Source organism: Squalius cephalus (genome assembly GCF_949319135.1).
Source record: "Squalius cephalus genome assembly, chromosome: 1".
Classification (NCBI taxonomy): Eukaryota; Metazoa; Chordata; class Actinopteri; order Cypriniformes; family Leuciscidae; genus Squalius; species Squalius cephalus.
In genome coordinates, this window is record NC_137122.1 from 48,508,319 (window position 1) to 48,529,026 (window position 20,708).

Sequence of the window (20,708 nt, forward strand, 5' to 3'; positions counted from 1 at the left end):
TTTACTACATATAGGTCTGGCAGGAGGCCAAGGTACATACAAAACATAAGGATAAGTCCAGAGTTCAGCTTTTACCTGTTATTCACTGCTTTGATGTTCTCTGTCAGCGTTCAGTGTTGATTAGGCTATGACTCTGACCTACTTTCTTTAATAAACTTGAAAGCAGCTATAGAAAAAAAAGAAAGTTGTAAATGTAAAATAAATAGTTAGGCCTAAGTAAAGAGTAGAACCTTTTCCTTTAACTATTGATCAAAGTTTGAGGAAAGTCTGACTCACACGTACCTGATTGGTTGACAATTACACATTAATGTATAGGCAACAGTAGGACAATATAGGCTATATAACAATGTTTTCTATCTGAGATATTAGAAAACATTGTTATATATATATATATATCTCCTAGGTCTATCTCCTACACTTAGGTACGTTTCCCGTACAATGAACTCGCTGCTTAACAACCACGATGCATCATTGAAGAAATCAAGCCAACCACATTGGTTAAAGGGATAGTTCACCCTAAAATAAAAAAATAAAAACATAATTTACTCACCTCACCCTCAAGCCATAGGTGTATGACAATTCTTCTTTCAGACACTAGCTAGTTATTTTAGTCGATAAAGTTTTAAATATGGATATTTTTCTTACACGAAGGCATCGCTTCGCTTCAGAGGGCCTTTATTTAATACACAGAGCCGTGTGGAGCATTTTCATCATGGATGGATGCACTTTGATGGACTTCAAAACAAAATTGCCCATTCACTGCCATTAAAGCTTCGAAGAGCCAGGACATTTTTTAATATAACTCCGATTGTATTCGTCTGAAAGAAGAATATCATATACACCTAGGATGACTTGAGGGTGAGTAAATCATGGGCTAATTGGGTGAACTTTGATGCTTAAATGCTTTGATGTCATGCAGGTGTTGGAGTCAGGGGCGTAGTTTGTGGGGGGGTTGGGGGGGAGATAACCCCTCCAATATTTATATCTATGCATTACAACCCCCCCAATATTTATACCATGATCACATGAAAAATATGCAGACCCAAACTTCAACCCCCCCAATGTTTAAACCAAATCTACGCCCTTGGTTGGAGTAATAACTTCTTTACATGAATCTGTTTGATATCGAATTAATGCTAGATGTTTTGCTATAAATTACGGACAGGATATGGCATCTGAGGACTATTTCTCATTTTTCTTAGTTATTTTGCTTTATTTCCAGATTCAATCAAAGGCTCGAGCACGTTCGCACATGCGCACTCTTCAAAAACGGTGCTTTAAATCTCTTGACAAACTAAAATACGTAAACGACATTTGTATGTAGGCTATTCTAAATAAAAGATATAGATTGTACTGAATGTCAGCTTGCTTATTTGGCTAAAGATAAGGATTTATTGAGTCCACAACAAGAAACTATACTTCTAACCACAGCTCGAGAGCTGTCGTTCAAACCACGCAACTTTGCGATGCTGTTCGCGAATGTTCGTTGGAACTTTGGTTTCGGGAAACACTGACTCGTTGAACTAAGAAGATAACGACGGAACTTGGGACCATAGTTGGCTAACGATTCTTTTGGGACCACTACTGAGTAGAAGATCAGCTGTGTAAATAATAATAGAGAGCTGAGTGTATTTAACTACCAAAACCAAAAAAGGCTGTGTTAGAATAGCTGGTCCACTGAGGTCAGGGTAGGTCAGGGTATATTCTGGCAAACCGTTTGCCAATCACGTCTAGCAATCGGCAAAGCAAACTGTGGCACACGCCATTTACCAACAAGCGATGGGTAATTCGCAAAGCACAATGTTATTTTCTGTTTCCCCAGCACGATACCATAGAACGGCATAAAGTAAGAGGTTTGAGAAGTAAGAGGCGGGGCACCAGTTAAAAAATTTCAAAGTTAAAGTTCACGCAAACAGGTATTAATAGACAATGTTTAGTCAAATATTGATTGTTTATAGCTGAATTAGTAGAATTTGGAACATAGATAGAATATAGCCTAGGGGAGCGCGGGGCACAACCTAACGCGGGGTTAGTTGTAACACGCTTGTTTTAAATACTTCCGCACATGCTTGAATGACGAAACTTTGTGTATTTTTTTTTTTTTTGGAAGATATCCATAGACATTTATTAAACCATAGCACAAGTAAATTTCTTACTTAAATTAATTTTTCATCTCTATTTTTTGTGTTTATTTAAAATAAGACAAATCGGATATTATTTTAATCTCTAAGATGTTATTTAACAGTTGAGATAGTTATTTAATGTTTCGCTAACTAGCAGAAGACACTAGCAGGGTTTAAATCCCAGTTGTGCAGGCGGGGGCATGTTGTCACACTGGTTACAATGTGCCCCTATTAGAAATATGCTATTATATTCTATACTTTTATTAATTTTATTGAGAAAACGTGAGAAAAAGGTGAATACTGACTGAGAGTCAATGTTCAGAAATTACTAATTATTTATTTGTTTTGATCTATGTTGTATAGCTGTGTTTTCGTGTTCGTAGTCAAAACTCAAAAATGAGTTTATATTTAATTATTAAAAATTGCCATTATTTTATATGAAAACGTTTTTTAATTGTATTTTATTTAGAAAATATTTTAGTTTGTTTTGTATATATTTTTTATTAGATCAGATAACATTTTAAGCTGTCATATGGTCATGTTACAATGTGCCCCACACATGTTACAATGTACCCCACCTATGGGGCATGTTGTCACATTTCACTTCCATTCTTTCGGGGTATATCAAGAAAAAAGTATATACTGTATTAATAAAACAAAAACACATAATTGTACTAGACATGTGGGAAATTAATGTGGGGAAAAAAATACTCTGAACCATAAGTAGATTTACACAAACTGAGAAAGTCAAAAAGCGTTACTTTGTGCCCCGCTCTCCCCTATAATCCAATAAAGAATCCAACGATATAAGATATTGGCATGAGCAACCCCATTCTTATGTAATATCTTAATAAAATATCGAGTTTAATATCTAAGTTCACACCTCCATTTTGTAATATAATTGTAAAGTCCGTTAACACAGATTTTAGCCTAATAGTGGTTCTCAAACTGGTGGCCATGCTGTAAAGCTTCCAGATGGTACAGGGTTGCCTAGCCACACTTAAGACGTTTTATGAACTATAGAAATTTTCAGAAATTCAGTGTAGCCAATCATCAGAGAAATAAGACTTCCAACCAACATAATTTATTAAATAATTGCATAACGCATTCTAGGCTATTATTTCATGTATGTGTGGTAAGTTTTAAATGGTTTTGTGTCATTCATTTTCTGTGGAAAAAAATCATCTAAAGCTTGATCGTTTAATACTGAGGCTATAGGCCTACATTAGATGCACAGCACGCCTGAGTGGCGCGTCGGAAGAGCGTTTGCTGCGCGTGCGTGCCCATTGTGCTTTCACACCGGCTGCAAACAAACGCTTGGTGACGGCACCGATGATTTTAAAACCTGACACATAGGCCCTACGACTGTGGCATTAAAATCCAATTATTTATTTATCTACCATATAAATAAATACCATATTTATCTACCCGCATTGTGTGTTCATGTTTTAATCTGCGTGTAATGTATATAAAAATGGTTTCAAATATTAACACTCATATATAGCTAGCTGCATAACCATAAAAACTACTGCTGTAAATCTGTGCAATTAGCCTATAATATAATAAAATAATACAATACCCAGCAGAGAAGTGATAACATGTAGGCCTATTGCTTAAATACGCTCTTGAGCACGTTTAGCCTATAGGCTACATAATAATATTTGCTAAAGATCGACATAATATCTGTTTTAGTAAAAAAAAAATATATTTCTTTATTTATTTTCACATTTTAGCACTGCGCGGTCTTTATTCCCATACGCACAAAACCCAATGGCCATGCAGGGCTTGTGTTCTATTTGGTAGCCTATATTGTCTTATTTGTCACGGTGGTTTTGCTTTAAAATAAAGATATTTTCTGATGTTTTACTGAAATAGCCTACAGTGAATTATTAGGCCTACACCATGTGTAAAATCCCGATGTTGTGTTTATTCACAGATCCTAATGGAAAAACGAAGAAGCATGAAGTAAAATTACGGAGCCATGCATAGCATGCGGAAAAAATATTGTCTATATCAGACTTTGACATGCCAGTAATTTCATGCAGTCATGCTCATTGCCCACTAAAAGTGGCACTGATATATCGGGTAAATTAATTTAATATAAGCTAACTCTCAAACATTTATCACTATCATTTATCAGCAACATATTTCGTGATATCGTCTAGCCATAAAGCTTACAATATGACTTTTTGTAAAACTTTGAAACGAAAACGATGTGAATTGAGCTCTAGGCTATACGAATACATTTTTACAGTAACTTCATCTAACTTGATTCGTAAGTTCATCAAAACATTATCCAATTGATTGTAATTTGTTACTGAAATCGTTATCACTTAATATTTCTGTAGTACGGCCAAACAGCGTCATAGATCATTCATAAACTCGTACCAGACGTGTAGCCTACATGCGTAGGATTGCTGTAGGCTATAAACCAATAAAATCGGTTGTGTATAATTGTATATAGCCTATAACTAATTCAGCTATAAACAATCAATATTTGACTAAACCTGGTCTATTAATAGGCTACCAGTTTGCGTGAACTTTAACTTTGAAATTTTTTAACCTCTTACTTCTCAAACCTCTTACTTTATGCCCAGTGATGTAGTGGTGCCTGGAGAAGTGGGTATACTCTTAATTTATGCCTCAAATTTTTTTTAAGCGCCCCAGGAAAGGATGAACGCTCTGTGTTATAAACAGTGATGTAAGATAGTCTTGCATATAAGTTCACCCCAAAATGGGCCAGTATAGTATTTACACATTATCACTTAACTTTTGCTGCTTGACTTCACAGAAAAAGGATCATTATAAAATTAATATTAGCCACAGAAGAGGTGCAGTTTTTGTAATTAATACTGGCTTTTAATTATTTATTAATACTAAATAATTATGAATTTTGAGTGACTATTCCTTAGTCCATCCACATATGAAAATTGGACGACTATTCAAGGGATCACTGCAACACTGTCTTTACTGGGCGCAGGGTCATACGCAGGGTTTTATAAAAACCGAGGTCCCAAAAATTATTTTGAGAAAATATAGATTTTCCTGATCTCGACATGTGCATTTTAAGGTGTTTTGAAGGCCAAAATAAATGGACAACAGTAGCTTTAAAAGCATGTCAGTGGGCAGTAGCATGAAGTATTTTATCAGATATTTTTAAACATGAGAATCAGTTTAAATGTCGCAATGAATGATCCACACTACAAAATGGAAATGCAGAATGTTTATGCTTATTGTTGACAATACACAATCACATATTCGAAACGGGAATGACCTTAAATAAGAAATGGTTCAAGGATTATTTTGCATAGATGTTACATTTCAAACAAACGCCAATGCAATCCTTCTGTGTCCAGACCAGAGGCATATGAGCAATTTATATGAGTATCAAAGATCAGTTTCAGCTACTTTTTCTTTACTAAATTAATCAATGTTTTTGGACTAATATGTTCATTTAATCAATGGTTCAATTGCTCATTCATAAAGACAGTCACGTGTGCCACCTTCTGGCTTAATGATGCAAGTTGCGCAAACACAGACAAGCGGAGTGATACAAACAGTGAAAAGTCTAAGTGCTGATACTGGGGAAATATTCAAATACATTCGAGGTAACGTTATACAAATACATTTATACATTGTATTTATAATAATAATGGCAATATATTTAATATGGTGCTTGTGTTGTTAAATTGAGCTTATAGTTTCCACTGTCTTTGATCAAACTGTTTATTTCTGTCGGTCATTTAAAACTTCGATCGAAAAACAGCTGTTCAGTTTAGCTACTTGTATTATCGTTAACTCAAGCGTGAAGCGTCGCGTTGGGATTCGCGCTCGGCTCGCTCTTCTGTGAGTGAACATAAATCCCGCTTGCTTTGATTGGTCTCAAACATTTTGACATTGACGAGCGGGTGTTTGAGTGCTGAAGCAGCTCAGATGAGAAGGTCGGTTATCGTCGCGATGGGCAAATCATTGCAGCACCAAATTAGAGTTAATATTAGGCAATTATTTCACAACTTTCATTATATAGACTAAACTAAAAACAATTACTGAGGTCCGGACCTCGGGGACCTCAATGGTGGGTACGACCCTGACTGGGTGTTTTCACACGCACATCAGAGGGGATTTAGAAGTGGGTATACGCAATGCCGACTGAACAAGAAGTGGGTATACGCCGTATACCTGCGTATACCCTGCACTACACCACTATCGTGCTGGGGAAACAGAAAATAACATTGTGCTTTGCGAATTACCCATCGCTTGTTGGTAAATGGCGTGTGCCACAGTTTGCTTTGCCGATTGCTAGACGTGATTGGCAAACGGTTTGCCAGAATATACCCTGACCCACTGAGTAGGCCTATATGTTTCACCGTTAAAACACTAAAAATTCTTCAATCACTGAACTGTTTTGTGAAAATCTTGACTTTGCCTCAGGAGGATCTTACCTCATAGAAGTAAAAGAAGTTAAAAGTATTCAACTTAACAAGCAATATGAGGATTCCTTCCCCCCCCCCCCCCCCCCCTACTCTAATGAGAGTTGGTTGACATGTAGTTGCAGAGTTACTTATAGTCAACAGAATGTTCAAAAGGGACCATCAAAATAAAGTGTTACCAAAAACTGTATCACGGTTTCACAAAAATATGAAGCAGCACCACTGTTTTTAACATTGATAATAATAATAAATGTTTCGTGAGCATCAAATCATCATATTCTGAAGGATCATGTGACACTGAAGACTGGAGTAATGATGCTGAAAATTCAGCTTTGATCACAGGAATAAGTTCAAAACATTGCAACAGAAACCAGTTAATTTATATTGCAATAATATTTGACAATATTACTGTTTTTATTTGATCAAATAAATGCAGCCTTAGTCAGCATGAGACTTCTTTTAAAAACATTTTTAAAAAAATCCCACCACCCAATCTTTTGAACAGGTGTAAATACATAGATTAGATAGACACATTTGAAAGATTAGGATTAAAACAAATGATTGTGTTTTTATCTTCTGTAACCACCCAAGATGCACACCTTGAACTTTGCTTGTAAAATAAAGCTGTAGTAGTCTACGTTCACATGAAATCCCGCCCACCTCATTCCATGCCTTGTTTTCTGGTCGCCCCACGCACTATTCAAAGGAGCTCCAGAAACGTGAGCAGTAACAAAACATGTTGGATGTAGAGCTGTTTGCTCAGTTGCCTTAGTCAAAAAGATGTAGGCCTACAGGTCACGGTCCCCCCTACCCACCGCCCCAACTAATCCGTGGCCCACTTTTCTCAGGATGTCTGTAAATCATGGGGTCTTCTCATGGGGCAAGTGTGTTTTGAAAACTGAGACGTGGGCTGTGAGGGGCCTTTCCTAGAAATGCCTTTCCTAGAAATACATCACCTCATTTCCTAGAATACCAGAAGTCATGGCTTTATTATCGTTCCTTTGTGGTTTTACAGGTCACTCTCTACCTGAATTATATATGCATCCAGAAGAAAAGTGGTCTCATTTATAAGCAAAAAAGAAAAAGAAAAAAAGAGGCCTTCATAGGTTCACATTTACAGCTGCCTTTGTTATGTGTTTTTTTTTTTTTTTTTCAGAAGTCTTTTTCAGTATGGGCCTCATGTGCTACATATGAAGGCTTACATTTAGCTGATCTCAAGGATTTGACCATTTGATCATCTCATCTGCTGAAACTGATCCTCATAGGCCTTTTCAGTTTTCATTCTAACTTCACTTACTGAAGCTATGAAGAGTACTGGATATATATTGTATTTTGTAATATTAAAGGGGTGGTTAATTATAGTTAGTGTGTAATGTTGCTGTTTGAGCATAAACAACATCTACAAAGTTATGACGCTCAAAGTTCAAAGCAAAGGGAGATATTTGCTTTTAAAGAAATTGCGTTTTAAAGGTTGTATCAGTGATTTCAGGCCCAACATTTTTTTATCACATTCATCTAATCTTTCCTAACGATCCGCTAGCTGCCCGCCCCATAAGCATGCCGTCAAAAAAACGCGTCTCTGTAGGCAGTTTAGGCTCTGAGATCTGCACACAAAAACAAGTGGTTTCACCAACCACTCAAAACCAAAACAAATAGTGTTCCAACGGATCGTTAGGAAAGATTAGATGAATGTGATAAAAAAAATTTGGGGCCTGAAATCACCGATACAACCTTTAAAGCTACACTGTGTAGGATTTTCTCCCATCTAGCGGTGAAATTGTTTATGACTACCAACTGAATATTATTTTCTAGCCCCTCCCATTCCGAAGGCGTTTTGACTCATACGGTGGCCGTATTATTTCAAATCTGACGGTAGTCGCGAGTAATCTCCCTCTCACATTTGTCACGGTGCCACTGTGTGTAAAAACGCGAAAGGCGAAGCTTGTATGTCCCTCTTTTGCCAATGTAGTTTCAAGATGGAGGGGCAACATGGCGACCGGCATTCGAACTCCTCACCCGTATGTACTTTCAATGGCAGATTATAAACTTACGAAAATACTTTATTACTTGAAAGAAGTAAATATACATTAATGAGCACATATATTTTTGAAACAACTAAGTGTTTTTTGCTAAGAAACAACAAAAAAAGTTACACAGTGTAGCTTTAAGGACTACAACAAATGGCTAGTAGGGACTACAATGAGCCTCTTCACGGGTTAGTGACATCACCAAACATAATTTACATAAAAAGGCCACGGGAACGTGATTTCTAGATTATCATGAGAGAATATGCCAATCAATGACTAGAAGATAACTACACATAAGCTGCATAAATTCATCAACTAAACATTCAGAAATATCCTCTTGTTTTCTACATGTTGTCACTTCTTCTTGAGTCTCTCCATCATTGTCTGAATCATTATTTGAACATAAAAGGCTGAAAGTTTTTTAAATTTTCAGTGTGCGTCTGTGTGAGTGCAAACTGTTTAAGCTCCGCCCCCTGTGCCAGGAGCAGCAGCTCATTTGCATTTAAAGGAACCGACACAAAAACAGTGCGTTTTTGCTCACCCTCAAAAAGTGACAATTGTAACATGCTATATAAAAATATCTGTGGGGTATTTTGAGCTAAAACTTTACATACACACTCTGGGTAGATCAAAGACTTAGTTTACATCTTGTGAAAAGGGCATTATACCACCCCTTTAAGCAGCCCTGGAAAATGTTTGTCATGACAAAATTACAACATTAAAAACACAAAAACGGTATAGTAAAATCTTCAAAATATTTATTTCAAGGAAGGATTACACACAGGTCAAGAACAGTTGTGATTGACTTTTTATAAAATGCATCAGATTAGTTAATAAATCAGAATGTACTTTTTTTCTTCAAATAAACAACTGACATAGTACACAGCAAAGAAAGCCAATTATCATCCAAAGATTTAGATTTAAAATAAATAAATAAAACATTTCTTTATATACAATACTGTATACTTAAAAATACAAATGCAATATATATAACATACGACATAATAAACATATTTACATAGACAAATAAATTATTTACACATTCACATAGAGAATGTAAAACAAATGTATCACATCGCCATGATTACAATATGTTTGAAATAAAAATGAAAGACATTCCCTGACTCCCTAAACAGTATTTGGCATGAATCTTCCACATTTTCACCACAGTAAATTCATAATGAATTTGGTAAGGAATCAATTGCTGAGATAAAAAGAAACTATATCAATACTGCATACGAGAAAGTATTTTTATCATGAACAAGTAGTTTCATATGTAACGTTGACCATTTTGGCACAAAATAAAAAAAAGGATGACTGCAATTGGTGTAAACAATGGCATAAAACATTAGGAAAACAAACTTGGCACAGCTTATGACAGTAAATGGTCTATTTTTGCATAAAATATTCAAATGTGCTGTATCTTTAAATTAATTAAAATAAATGAACCAAATATTTTGGAAAATGTTAATGGTATGCAATGTAATTTTTGACCCCTCCAAAAAAAATTTTTTTTTTAAAATACATATAAAATGTATTTTAACTCTTTAAAATATACTAATACATTTACAATAACTTATCATGGACATCTCATGAAAATAAAACCTTGATTTTTAAGTGCTGTTAAAATATATCTCTATATATAATTTTTTATATTATTTATATATAGTGAAGTGTTAAGCAGCCTTCATAAGCTGAGGTTGTTGTTGTTGTTTGAGGTTTCTTTGTTTTCATGTTTTTTTGAGTCTGTCCTGAATCATCAGCCCTGGATTGTTTTTGCTTTGATTGCCTTGTGTGGAAAGGCGGTTGTTATCTCCATTGTTCCACAAATGTTGTTTTGCTGAAGAACTGACTTCCAAGTTGGTAAGACATCAAATATGGCTCTAGTCTTGAAATGTTGTCAGTTTCAGCAAGGACCTTTATGTCATCATCATATTTCATCATCAAGATTCACAATCTGTCTCTGTATAAGCCAAATAAGACCATCATTATTAGACACATCAGTTACCTTATATACCAGACAGTCATCTAAATATGATATTAGTAAACTTAGATGTGCTAAGACATTAGCTAAAGCTAAACTATCATGAATATTGTGTTCAGTAGTCAGTAGATATTTATAATATCTTACCTGCGGGTAAATAAAGCCATCAGAACTACGGTTTCTGCATAAGTGCACCTGGTCCTCAGTGGTCTTTTGATAAACCGGGTTGTCAAAGTGGATGCTGTTGGTGTTTTTCTGACGCCACTTTCTCCAGAACAGCACAGCGCCACCCACAACCAAACACAGGATTGCTTTGAGAAGATAAGACATTCAGATTAGAATTGGAGTTTTAAAGTGATGGAATAGATAAGAGAATAGAATAGATAGGTTTTGAAGAGTATCGCACTGTTACAAAACCAAGTTGCTTTGCTGTCCATGTAGCATCTTAACCATCATGGAAGCTCATCAGTGACTCATTTTGAATGTTCTAGATTGGCAGCAACACTGCGCACTACACAAACAGCTCTCCTTACGTGACTCACAACTGATTTCAATAGAGTTTGCCATTAACATGTCGCTAAGCTAATGTTCTAATATGCATTAAAAAATCAACACTCAACCCTTGTCAGTACTGAATGAAATATACTTATAATAAATATTTCTCTCGCTGTGTCCACCATCTTGAATTATGAACGTATGCTGGACTCCCATAAACCCCATCCCTCTCGACTGCAAGCTTGCATTGAGATCTGCCTCCATCCAACCAACAACCGATGAATAGAACCAAGTTCCCACCCTACATTTTTTTTTCTTTTAGATAATTCCGGTTCACCTGGATGTATGTCACAATACAGAAGAAAATATCTATTGATACCTCCGTTACATCGTGACTTTAAGTCGCCTATCTATTGAAACAGCCTCTGTGTCCAGAGCACATCTTCATAAACCCTTAAAATGTGTAGGTAACTCACTAGGTTTTATAACACAGCATATCTTTTCTTTGCCTAAGCATTCGGACTAAAGCACTCACCAAGAGGAACCACAATGTACAAGGCCCAAGGTGTGGAAGATGATGGTTTGGAGACAGCTTTAACATTACCATAGTTGTCATCTAAGGAGAAATCACAAACATTTTTAAAATAGTTTTCACAAATTTCAACGAAACTGTAATATCATCTTGAAGAATCCCTGAGGTCTTGAGATTAAGGTTTGTCTGATTTTGCTAGGACAAGGAGAGGACCGGGACAGAGGGTAATGTCTAGGTGGATCAAGTAAGACATACCTGTCTGGGTGGATAAAGGAAGTTTAGTTGTGGTTTGGGAAGGCTTGAATGGGGCAGCTTGAGTGGGTCGGTTAGGGGTCACAGGAGCAGGAGTGGTTGAAGGTTGCGCATTGGTAGTGGAAGGGCCAGCAGATTTTGGTGTCGTCTTTGATGGAGTATGACTAGTTGTAACTATTTCAGGCCTGACAGGAGATGCTGGTGTGACAACAGCTGTTCAAAATAAAAACAATTGTTGGATTTAGGAATTATCAGGAATTACATTAATAACCTAATCCCAGTCCTGACAACAAGCACCGAATCTGACTTGCCTGGAATACATTTTCTCATGTCTTCGGCCAACATCATGTTGTCTGGGCAGCCACATGTGTACTTGGGTGAGAATCTATTGATTTGAGGGGCAGCAAGGCACAGGAACTCACAGTGACCGTTGTTGACCTTGCACCAGTTGATTCCTGGGAGGACATTCAGAGTTCAGAAGAATTTAGTTTTGGATGGAAACTAATTCACTGAATGGTAACTTTGATGCCTATATAAAGGCCAACATACCAGTGGGCTGTTTGAGGTTGTGGTACAGGACAATGTCCTCTGGCGATGAGAGGTGTTCGGCCACTTTTGTGATGTCTCCTCCAGTCACACGATTGGCACTTAGAATTGCGTTATTGCTCACATCCGTCCAAAACACTTTCTCCTGAAGATGAAGAATTCTTGGTTGAGCATTGAGGTAACCTCCTAAAAAAAGGTCTTTCAACAAGTTCAAATAAGAGTATTACCTCAAAAACAGTGAGACCCAGTGGGTGAGCAAGTTTGCCTTGGTCAACGATTAGTGTACGCCGACCACCTCCCTGTACGCTGATGCTGGAGAGAGTATGAAGTTTGGAGTCAACCCAGTACAGACGCTGGTTCAAAAGGTCTATGTTTGAAAAAGGACCAAAGACCAAAGTTACCAAATGTACACTTATACACAGCTGAACAGTTATGCAAGTGGACAAGTTCATACCAAGGGTTATTCCGTTGGGCCAGACAATGTTATCCGTAACTAGGGCACTGCGGTCCCCTCCATTAAGACCACCTCTCTCGATCTTGGCTGGTGTGCCCCAATCAGTCCAGAACATGAAGCTACAACATATTGGAGAAGATTTAACATAGTAAATCACTTGCCTACATAGTTTTCCCCTACATTTTAGAGTTTCTGAGACTTGACGTACTTCTGGATAGGGTCGACCACTATAGCACGCGGCTTAGCCAGGTTGTCTTTGAAGAGAGTCTTGCGTCTGCTTCCATCCGCTGTTGACACAGATATGGCACCTTTGATACTGTCCGTCCAGTAGATGTTTCCATGGATCCAGTCGACAGCAATACCTTCAGGTGCATCTAAGCCACTGCCAATCACAACGCTGTGTTGGGAGGAGTTATCTGCAGTATCCATTGGTGCTCTGGGAAAGAAATACAAAATATGACACTAGGTACCGGTCTGTTGGGTAACAAGCAAACGATCCTAAGAGACCCAAAACTGACCATGAGTCCAAAGATCCTCTCTTTACCTGTATATCTTTTTGAGGGATAAATCCGACCAGTAGATCTCCCTGGAAGCAATATTCATATCCAGCGCCACAACGTTCTTCAGGCGGGGAATAACACGTGCATACTCGCTACGATCAAGGGTCATCTTCCTTACCTCATGCCGATTAGTGAAAAATAAGTAGGCGATGGTTCCTGTAAAACCATGTTTGTGAGTATGAGTTTGTCAGTATGTGACCATGGAAAAGGACAATTTGAAAGTTTAAAATCTGTACCAATAGCTTTGCAGGCCTTGCTGGCTGGGTCCACCTGGTAGCCATCTTCACACTCACACTTGTAACTACCAATCTGGTTGACACAGATTTGGCTGCAGGTGTCTGGGTTGGCACACTCATCAATGTCTGAAGAAATCAAACAAAACTGAGGGCATGAAGTCATTCAGCTGCATCAATACGGTGTCCGTAAAAGGACTGAATCATGACAGCATGGACTTACTGAACAAACTCTAATCTTATTTCCAGCTCAGAAAAAGCAAACATGAAGTATGAAGTCCATATTAAATCATTCTTTGAACTGGATCTGCACCAAGGTCTGTTATCAGAGGTTAAACATCCTAGGGCCAGATTTTCATTATGGGAACCAATTTCAGATTCTTACCTTCGCAGAGCCTCTTTTTCACCAATTGGAAGCCAGTGGGACACAGACACTCATAACCAATCTTCAGGTCATTACAGATATGAGAGCAACCACCGTTGTTGTAAAGACACTCGTTAGAATCTGTGAATTTAAAAAGCACAAATTGTAGCACAGACTGGCTTTTGCTCTGAAACCTTGTCAAGAAGATCCAGGTCTACAAAGGCAATGGACCTCTTTGAATGCCGCGATACTTACCACATTCTCGCAATGGCTCATCGGACCAATCTCTACAGTCTCGTTTATTGTTGCAAACTTTTTCCATGCCGATGCATTCACCGCTGCGGCACTTAAACCTGTGTGGTGGATCACAATGGGTTGCTGCAATTCAGAGAGGAGAAAAATAAGTGATGCATTTCAGGGTAACACCTAAAGCATATGTTTTGCATAAAGGGCATAATTCGTATGGTTTACCATTAACACAGCCCAGCTCATCACTCAAATCTTTGCAGTCATTTATGTGGTTGCACTGCCGGCTGCCGTGGATGCAAGATCCGTCGCCACATTGGAACTCATCCGGTCGGCATGTGGGCAAGGCTGTTCATATGGAAAAAGTAAAATATTTCATGATTCTTGAGGAAACTTTTATTAAAGGCTTGGTTTCAGTTTCTTATGTGTAGCCCTGCCCACTGTGAAACTAACTGTACACTAAACTTCAAATATCTTCTGAATGACTTTGATTTTACATTCTTTGTGGACAGACAATTATTATCACTGGAAACAAAAATTGCATTTACAGTGGAATTCTATGGGGAAGACATTTTTGAGGACAGAAATGTGCATTTTTTTTTTTGTTAATCAAAGTTATGCTTCTATACTAAATGTGCACTGTGAAGTTGTCTTTATCATCCTTTTAGTGGTGGTAAAACTAATCTAGGACGAATCAGAATATGCAATATTATTCAAGGTAATTCTTGAGGGTCTTTTCTCTATGCAAACAGATCCTTCATGCTATGTGCCATGCAAAGATTATCTGCATGTCAGTTCGACAGCGCTCAACTTGTATTGACCCGGGAACATTCCACTGAGAATAGCAGGATGAATTGGCGAATGTAATATCAACAAGTCTTATTTCTTACAGCAGTTTTTCTCATCTGAGCGATCCAAGCAGTCTTCTCCCCCATCGCATTTCCAGCTACTGTGTATGCATTCCCCACTGCCACAATGGAATTCCATAGAGGAGCATGGATTTTTGGTAGGTTTAGGCGTCCCTGGGCGGCATTTCTGAGGCAGTTCGTCGGAGCCATCAGCACAGTCGGCATCTCCGTCGCAGACCCACAATCGAGGAACACACTGTGCATTGTTGCACCTGAAGGAGGTGGAGCTACACGTGGTGGGCGGACAGGAGGCTTCATCACTGCCGTCGTCACAGTCTATCTCACCATCACACACAAACGCAGTCGTCACACACTGGCCATTGCCGCACCTGAATTCGCCATCTATACACCGCCGAGGAGCTGTGAGTGGTGATGGAGATTTTCAACACACATGCACACTGGCAGCATCATAAAGATATACATTTCAAGATGTCACTCACCACAGCCTTCCTCATCCGCACTATTCTCACAGTCCGCTTTGCCGTCACACTTCCAAGTCTTTGGCACGCACTGGTTTAGTCGCCCACCACAACTGAATTCACTGGGTCTGCAGGTCCTCATCGCTGAAAGAGAGTGAAAAAACAAGATTTTGTAAAAATGTGAGTGTTGCTACTAGCTAGGGATGTACAATATATCCATATCATTTAGCAGTTAGATGCCAGTCGATATTGGATACATTTAGATTACCTTTTTATACCTCAACAACCTAGCTATCACTTATTTTTTTAACAACACTAAATATTTAATAACACTATTAAATGTAAAATGGATAATCTCAAAATGATTGAAAATTCACTTTTTGCATTAAAAAATATTCATTTTGCTTTTAGCTTGTTTTAAAAAAATAATACAGAATTTTAAGTATCAAACATAACATCAAATAATTATCAGCTTATATGTATGGGCCAGAATCAGAGATAGCCCTTTCAAATTCATTTTCTGTACCTGTGCCCACAAAAAATGTAGTTTTGAAGTAATACATTTCTTTCAGGTATTAATAAGAGTGTATCATTTTCAACTATAGATTAACATACTTAACCAAATTGAAATACTTTTTACAGTTTCCCCCCTCACAATCAGTGCAAGAGGAATTTACCGAAAGCTCGCAGATTCCATTTGCGCCTGCTGTCGTTAATGTTACACCAACATACTTCTTCTTCAGGACATTTGACTAATCTTAGGTGGAGGAAGACTTACAGCAGGCAGCAGGAAGTTCATCAGTGCCGTCTCCACAGTCATCAGTGTCATCACAAACCCATCTGGATGTGATGCACTTTCCATTGCCACACTCGTACTGCCGTGGATCACAAGTCAAGACACCTGACAGATGGAGACATAAGTGATGCTTCACATAAATGACACATTATCTAACACCTTAAGCCAGCTGTTTTAGTAATTTGTGGTCACATTAAAGAGCTAAAATACCAGGGGGTTAGGACTGAATTAATCACTTTTGCACCTTATCATTGACTAAGACATCTCCCTTAGTCCTGCTATCTAAGCATATCACAATCACATTCTAGTTCTAAGACTGGGAAGTGATTACAACAAGTATTGAAATGAGTTTTTCCTGCTTTGTTATCCAAAAATGGGTGTCTAGTCTTAGTTTCCCGAGGATGCGTGCACTGCATGCACTACTAAAACAATATTAAAGACAATTGTGCATACACAAAAAGAAACATGCACTTAACACTAGCTGGATGTAAAATGGCTGACTTTTAGTGAAAGTAGTAACCCTTTTAATTGATGATACAATCAAACAAAAATACCTAAAGAAGATATTCTGCATATAATGAAGTTATGTGACGTTTATTAGAGTCTATTCAAAGCCGTCAGGATATTCTTTAACAGGATTTTCTTTTTTGCTTCAAAAGTAGCAAAATTGCTGTACATACAACCTTATAAGTGGCTTATCACTTTTGTAAAAAAAAAAAAAAAATTCGGTACTTTTCAAAAAACAATGCATTTATTAACACAATTGATATTATTAGATAAACATATGTTGTTTTAAAATTAATAATCACAAAAAAACCAGCTCTTACATCAAGTAGTATAGTTCATTAGCCTTACTGTAGGCTGTAAGTGATTGCTAAGCAATGCAGCAACTTCACACTATATTCACAATATAGAAAAATATTAACTTTATCGACCATTTTACAACACCTTCAAACTGGGATCATCCAATAAGGATTCAGGGTCTATTTTATCATTCAAATGTGAACATAAACTGATTAATGATTACAGGAATGTAACATAGACATAGTCTTATCTGTATTGAAAGACAAACCTTCCATTGATATAAAACTCTGTTTATGACCTTGGTTTGACATCACACATCATCTCTCCAAAGCATAATGCATTGTTCATTGTTTAGAGACACGGCTGAAGTTGGTGGCCATAAAATGCAACGTGGCTGTTTGCTTTTTTCATGGACATCATTCTCGACACTCTCAGTGTGTCTAATTATCTAAACACTCTATACTTTCAAGATATCTTCACGGTGGATCAAAACACATGGAAGCCAATCCAACGGAGTTATGTATCTGCTTTATCATATTGCATCGTAAACTATAATGCATAACTGATATCTTCAAACCTTCTGGCCTACGCTACGAGAAGGCTATTTTTTCATTTAATGGAGCATTTGTGGTCTATTGTTCTTGCTTTGCTAGAGTCTGCATGGTATCAACATGTAGATACCAGCCAAGAGAGTAAAGAAGCTTTCTCTAATATATCTTTCAACTTTCTCCCACGTGAATGAGGTTAACAGCGTTCAATAAAACCATCAGTGCTGTTGTCTACCGATCTATCAGACCATAGGTCAACATAAATGTAGTGAACATGGGTGAATCTCACGAGACCTGTCAATAATAATATGAAGTTTAATGCCTGTCTATGCCTACATCTACAATTACACCCGAATGTACTGTAGCTACAGCTGAAGCTAATGAAGACTGTATGCATGTAGGTTTTTATTGTGTTTTATAGATGTTTTTCTAGAATAAAGAATGCCAAAAGTGACATCTCAACAAAAACATTTAAACAATAGCAGCTATTCAAGTATCCCTCCTCAGCTTATTCGGTTCATCTACACACCGATCCAGAAAGACCTGCCAAACCAACACTGAGAGACCATACAACATAAGCATAGCCATTATGTCTCCTTTAAACCTTTATTTTTCTAATCTGACTAAATGAGTAATGCATATTTTTAGTAGAATGCAAGTTTGAAGCCTGTTTCTGGTTCATTCCATGGATCTATGCTACTACTGTCCTTGTGACATCGCGCACTGTAAATGATTCAGAACTTCTGGGAAAGCATGACTGCGAAATCACTATGGAATGAGGCCCCTTATAGCAGAAACATGCACAGTATATACACACATGGTTACTGTAAGGCTATACTATGTTTTGCCCTGCTTTGTGAGGCTGGAGAATTCATTCATGTTCAGCAAAACAGTAGTGAATGATGCAATGGTTAGTTTGCAATGCATTCAATAGAAAGCAATAACTCCTCTGAAAAGTACTCAATACAACATTTAGCATCATTAAACATCAGACTCTAACACATAATAATATAATCAGAATAAATTTCTTTAAATATTTTATGAGCTAATAATTAGGAAAAAATTATGTAAACCTCATCAAAGCAGAAAGGGAACTATTATTGTATTTATTAATGCATAATTAGTTATAATAATAAAAAACTAGCATATAAATATAAAACTTCTTGGTTAATCCAACCTTACAGACCAGATTGGCCACTTCAGTGTAACAGAATATATGTAGAATACTGAAAACAATTTATAGGTTCAAATACATTTAGTCTATTTGCTACTGATAAAAAATGATTTGTTGAATTTAATCAATTTTTTTATGGTAAATGGTTGCACACAATTGATTTTAGCTACATTTAAACGTTTTAATTCATCAATTTTAGTTCAACTTAATGCATTTGTTTAAATGTAGCTAAAATCAATTGTGTGCAACCACTTACCATACATTTTTTATTAAATTCAACGAATAATTTTTTTCAGTGAGGTAGTAATAATAAATAAGAAAATTTAATTAATGATCATTAAAGACCCCCTAAAGAGAAAGAAAACCTGTTTACTCACCTGTATGAACAGGACAGAAGAATGTAACTGCCAGTAAAAACATTAACGAGATCCCCATAGTCACTCAATGAGCTGTAGCCCCTCGTTTCTCTGTTTATTGATGTGGTTTGTAGGCTTTAGTGGATGTTTGCAATAACGTTTGTAATAATGGCTTTGTTAAAGTAGAAGAAATCCTGTTAGTCTGACGCTGCGGGGAAATTGTTACTTATGGTATTTTGTGTTGTGGTGGTTGAACTTGAACCACTCGAATTTGAACGGGGTGCGCAGAGTGGGCGGGGCTTAGTGACGGGGAATCAGAATTAGGTGGTGTGATTGAAAGAGTTTCACAATAGAGGGCGTGGTCAAAGTCCACGTCCATCAAAAACAATTCCACTTTCCTAGTAGAAGTCTAGAGTGATGAGAAAAATTCATCAATTACTTGCTTATCGTTTATGCGGAAACCGTGACGATGATAAGCATTAAGCTACGCTAATATATCTGCTGTAAACCATTAACATGTATCTGTTCTATCCTGTCCAACCTCTCAAGGCTGACACATGTCGTAAAACTAAATAATATATCATAAATCTAAATCACATCCGTATTTTTGTTACCTTGACATATTTAATATAGCCTAGCCCTACTATCCTTAATGGTCATATCACATGCGTAGAAATTAAAAGGAAACCGCAGTCATAAAAACATTATGGGCTCAATAATAATGGGCTGTTTGCTTCTTAGTTATCTTTGTTAGAGAGTTAAAAACCTATAAGGCGCTAATGATTAGGCTATTATACAGATGCAGGCTATAGATTATGTAGGATAGAAAACAACAAATAACACTTAGACACATTTTATATAAAATCCATTTCGAAACCATATGGGTGCACAGCCTTTAAAAGTGATCAACATTTTTTTTTTTTTTTTTGTTAAAAATGAATTGAATGATGTAAGATTTGTTTTCTTATGGCTTATATATATTGTGGGGGCACATTATCGAATGTTTAACTAGACAAATTAGCAGCAGGGTAAAAACACTGTGTAAAAAGTACTCAATAGCCTTGAACTTGTGGCCCGGACGTCATCAGAACATAGAGTCTTCTTAATCTAGCACTGGGACATTTACCAAAACAATGCAATGTTGTCCTGTCATTTTTCCTGTCTGGTCTTGAGTAGATTTTTTGAAAATTTCATGATGTTTTCACTTAATATTTAGATAGAAATTGAGGTCAAAATGTTCTCCAGAGCATGCATGCCAGAAATAATGTTAAGTTACTGAAAGCACATCATAAAGTGTAAACAGACTTACTTTCCCTAACTGTATAGGAGGAAAAATATTTGCAAGTTGGAGCTGGAGGCCCCTAGAACCAGTTCTGCTAAATTCTGTGTTTGACATCCATGGGAACCGCAGTGATCTTTCAGATCAACGGAATACAAACAAAGTAGTAGCTTCACAG

The 20,708-nt window shown here is 37.1% G+C and overlaps 1 protein-coding gene across 1 annotated transcript; it reads right to left on the reverse strand.

Moving 5' to 3' along the window:
• Window positions 1-9,323: 9,323 nt before the first annotated feature.
• ldlra (low density lipoprotein receptor a) lies at window positions 9,324-19,499 on the reverse strand. The gene is made up of 18 exons (XM_079865729.1): window positions 19,273-19,499; window positions 16,352-16,474; window positions 15,595-15,717; window positions 15,137-15,514; window positions 14,472-14,594; window positions 14,256-14,378; window positions 14,022-14,141; window positions 13,640-13,765; window positions 13,388-13,559; window positions 13,052-13,279; window positions 12,844-12,962; window positions 12,617-12,756; window positions 12,393-12,534; window positions 12,155-12,298; window positions 11,847-12,056; window positions 11,595-11,675; window positions 10,712-10,875; window positions 9,324-10,543 (listed from the first exon to the last, which is right to left on the reverse strand). The coding sequence occupies exons 1-18, from the start codon at window positions 19,328-19,330 to the stop codon at window positions 10,511-10,513; spliced, it is 2,607 nt and encodes an 868-aa protein (XP_079721855.1). The 5' UTR covers window positions 19,331-19,499; the 3' UTR covers window positions 9,324-10,510.
• Window positions 19,500-20,708: the final 1,209 nt, after the last annotated feature.

Excerpts from the sequence above, each read along its gene's own strand:
- ldlra (XM_079865729.1), bottom strand. The coding sequence starts at position 19,330 with ATGGGGATCTCGTTAATGTTTTTACTGGCAGTTACATTCTTCTGTCCT. Across the intron at positions 13,560-13,639 it reads CAAGGCCTGCAAAGCTATTG|GAACCATCGCCTACTTATTT; the intron begins GTACAGATTTTA and ends ATGGTTTTACAG. Across the intron at positions 12,963-13,051 it reads GTGGTCGACCCTATCCAGAA|CTTCATGTTCTGGACTGATT; the intron begins GTACGTCAAGTC and ends AATATGTTGTAG.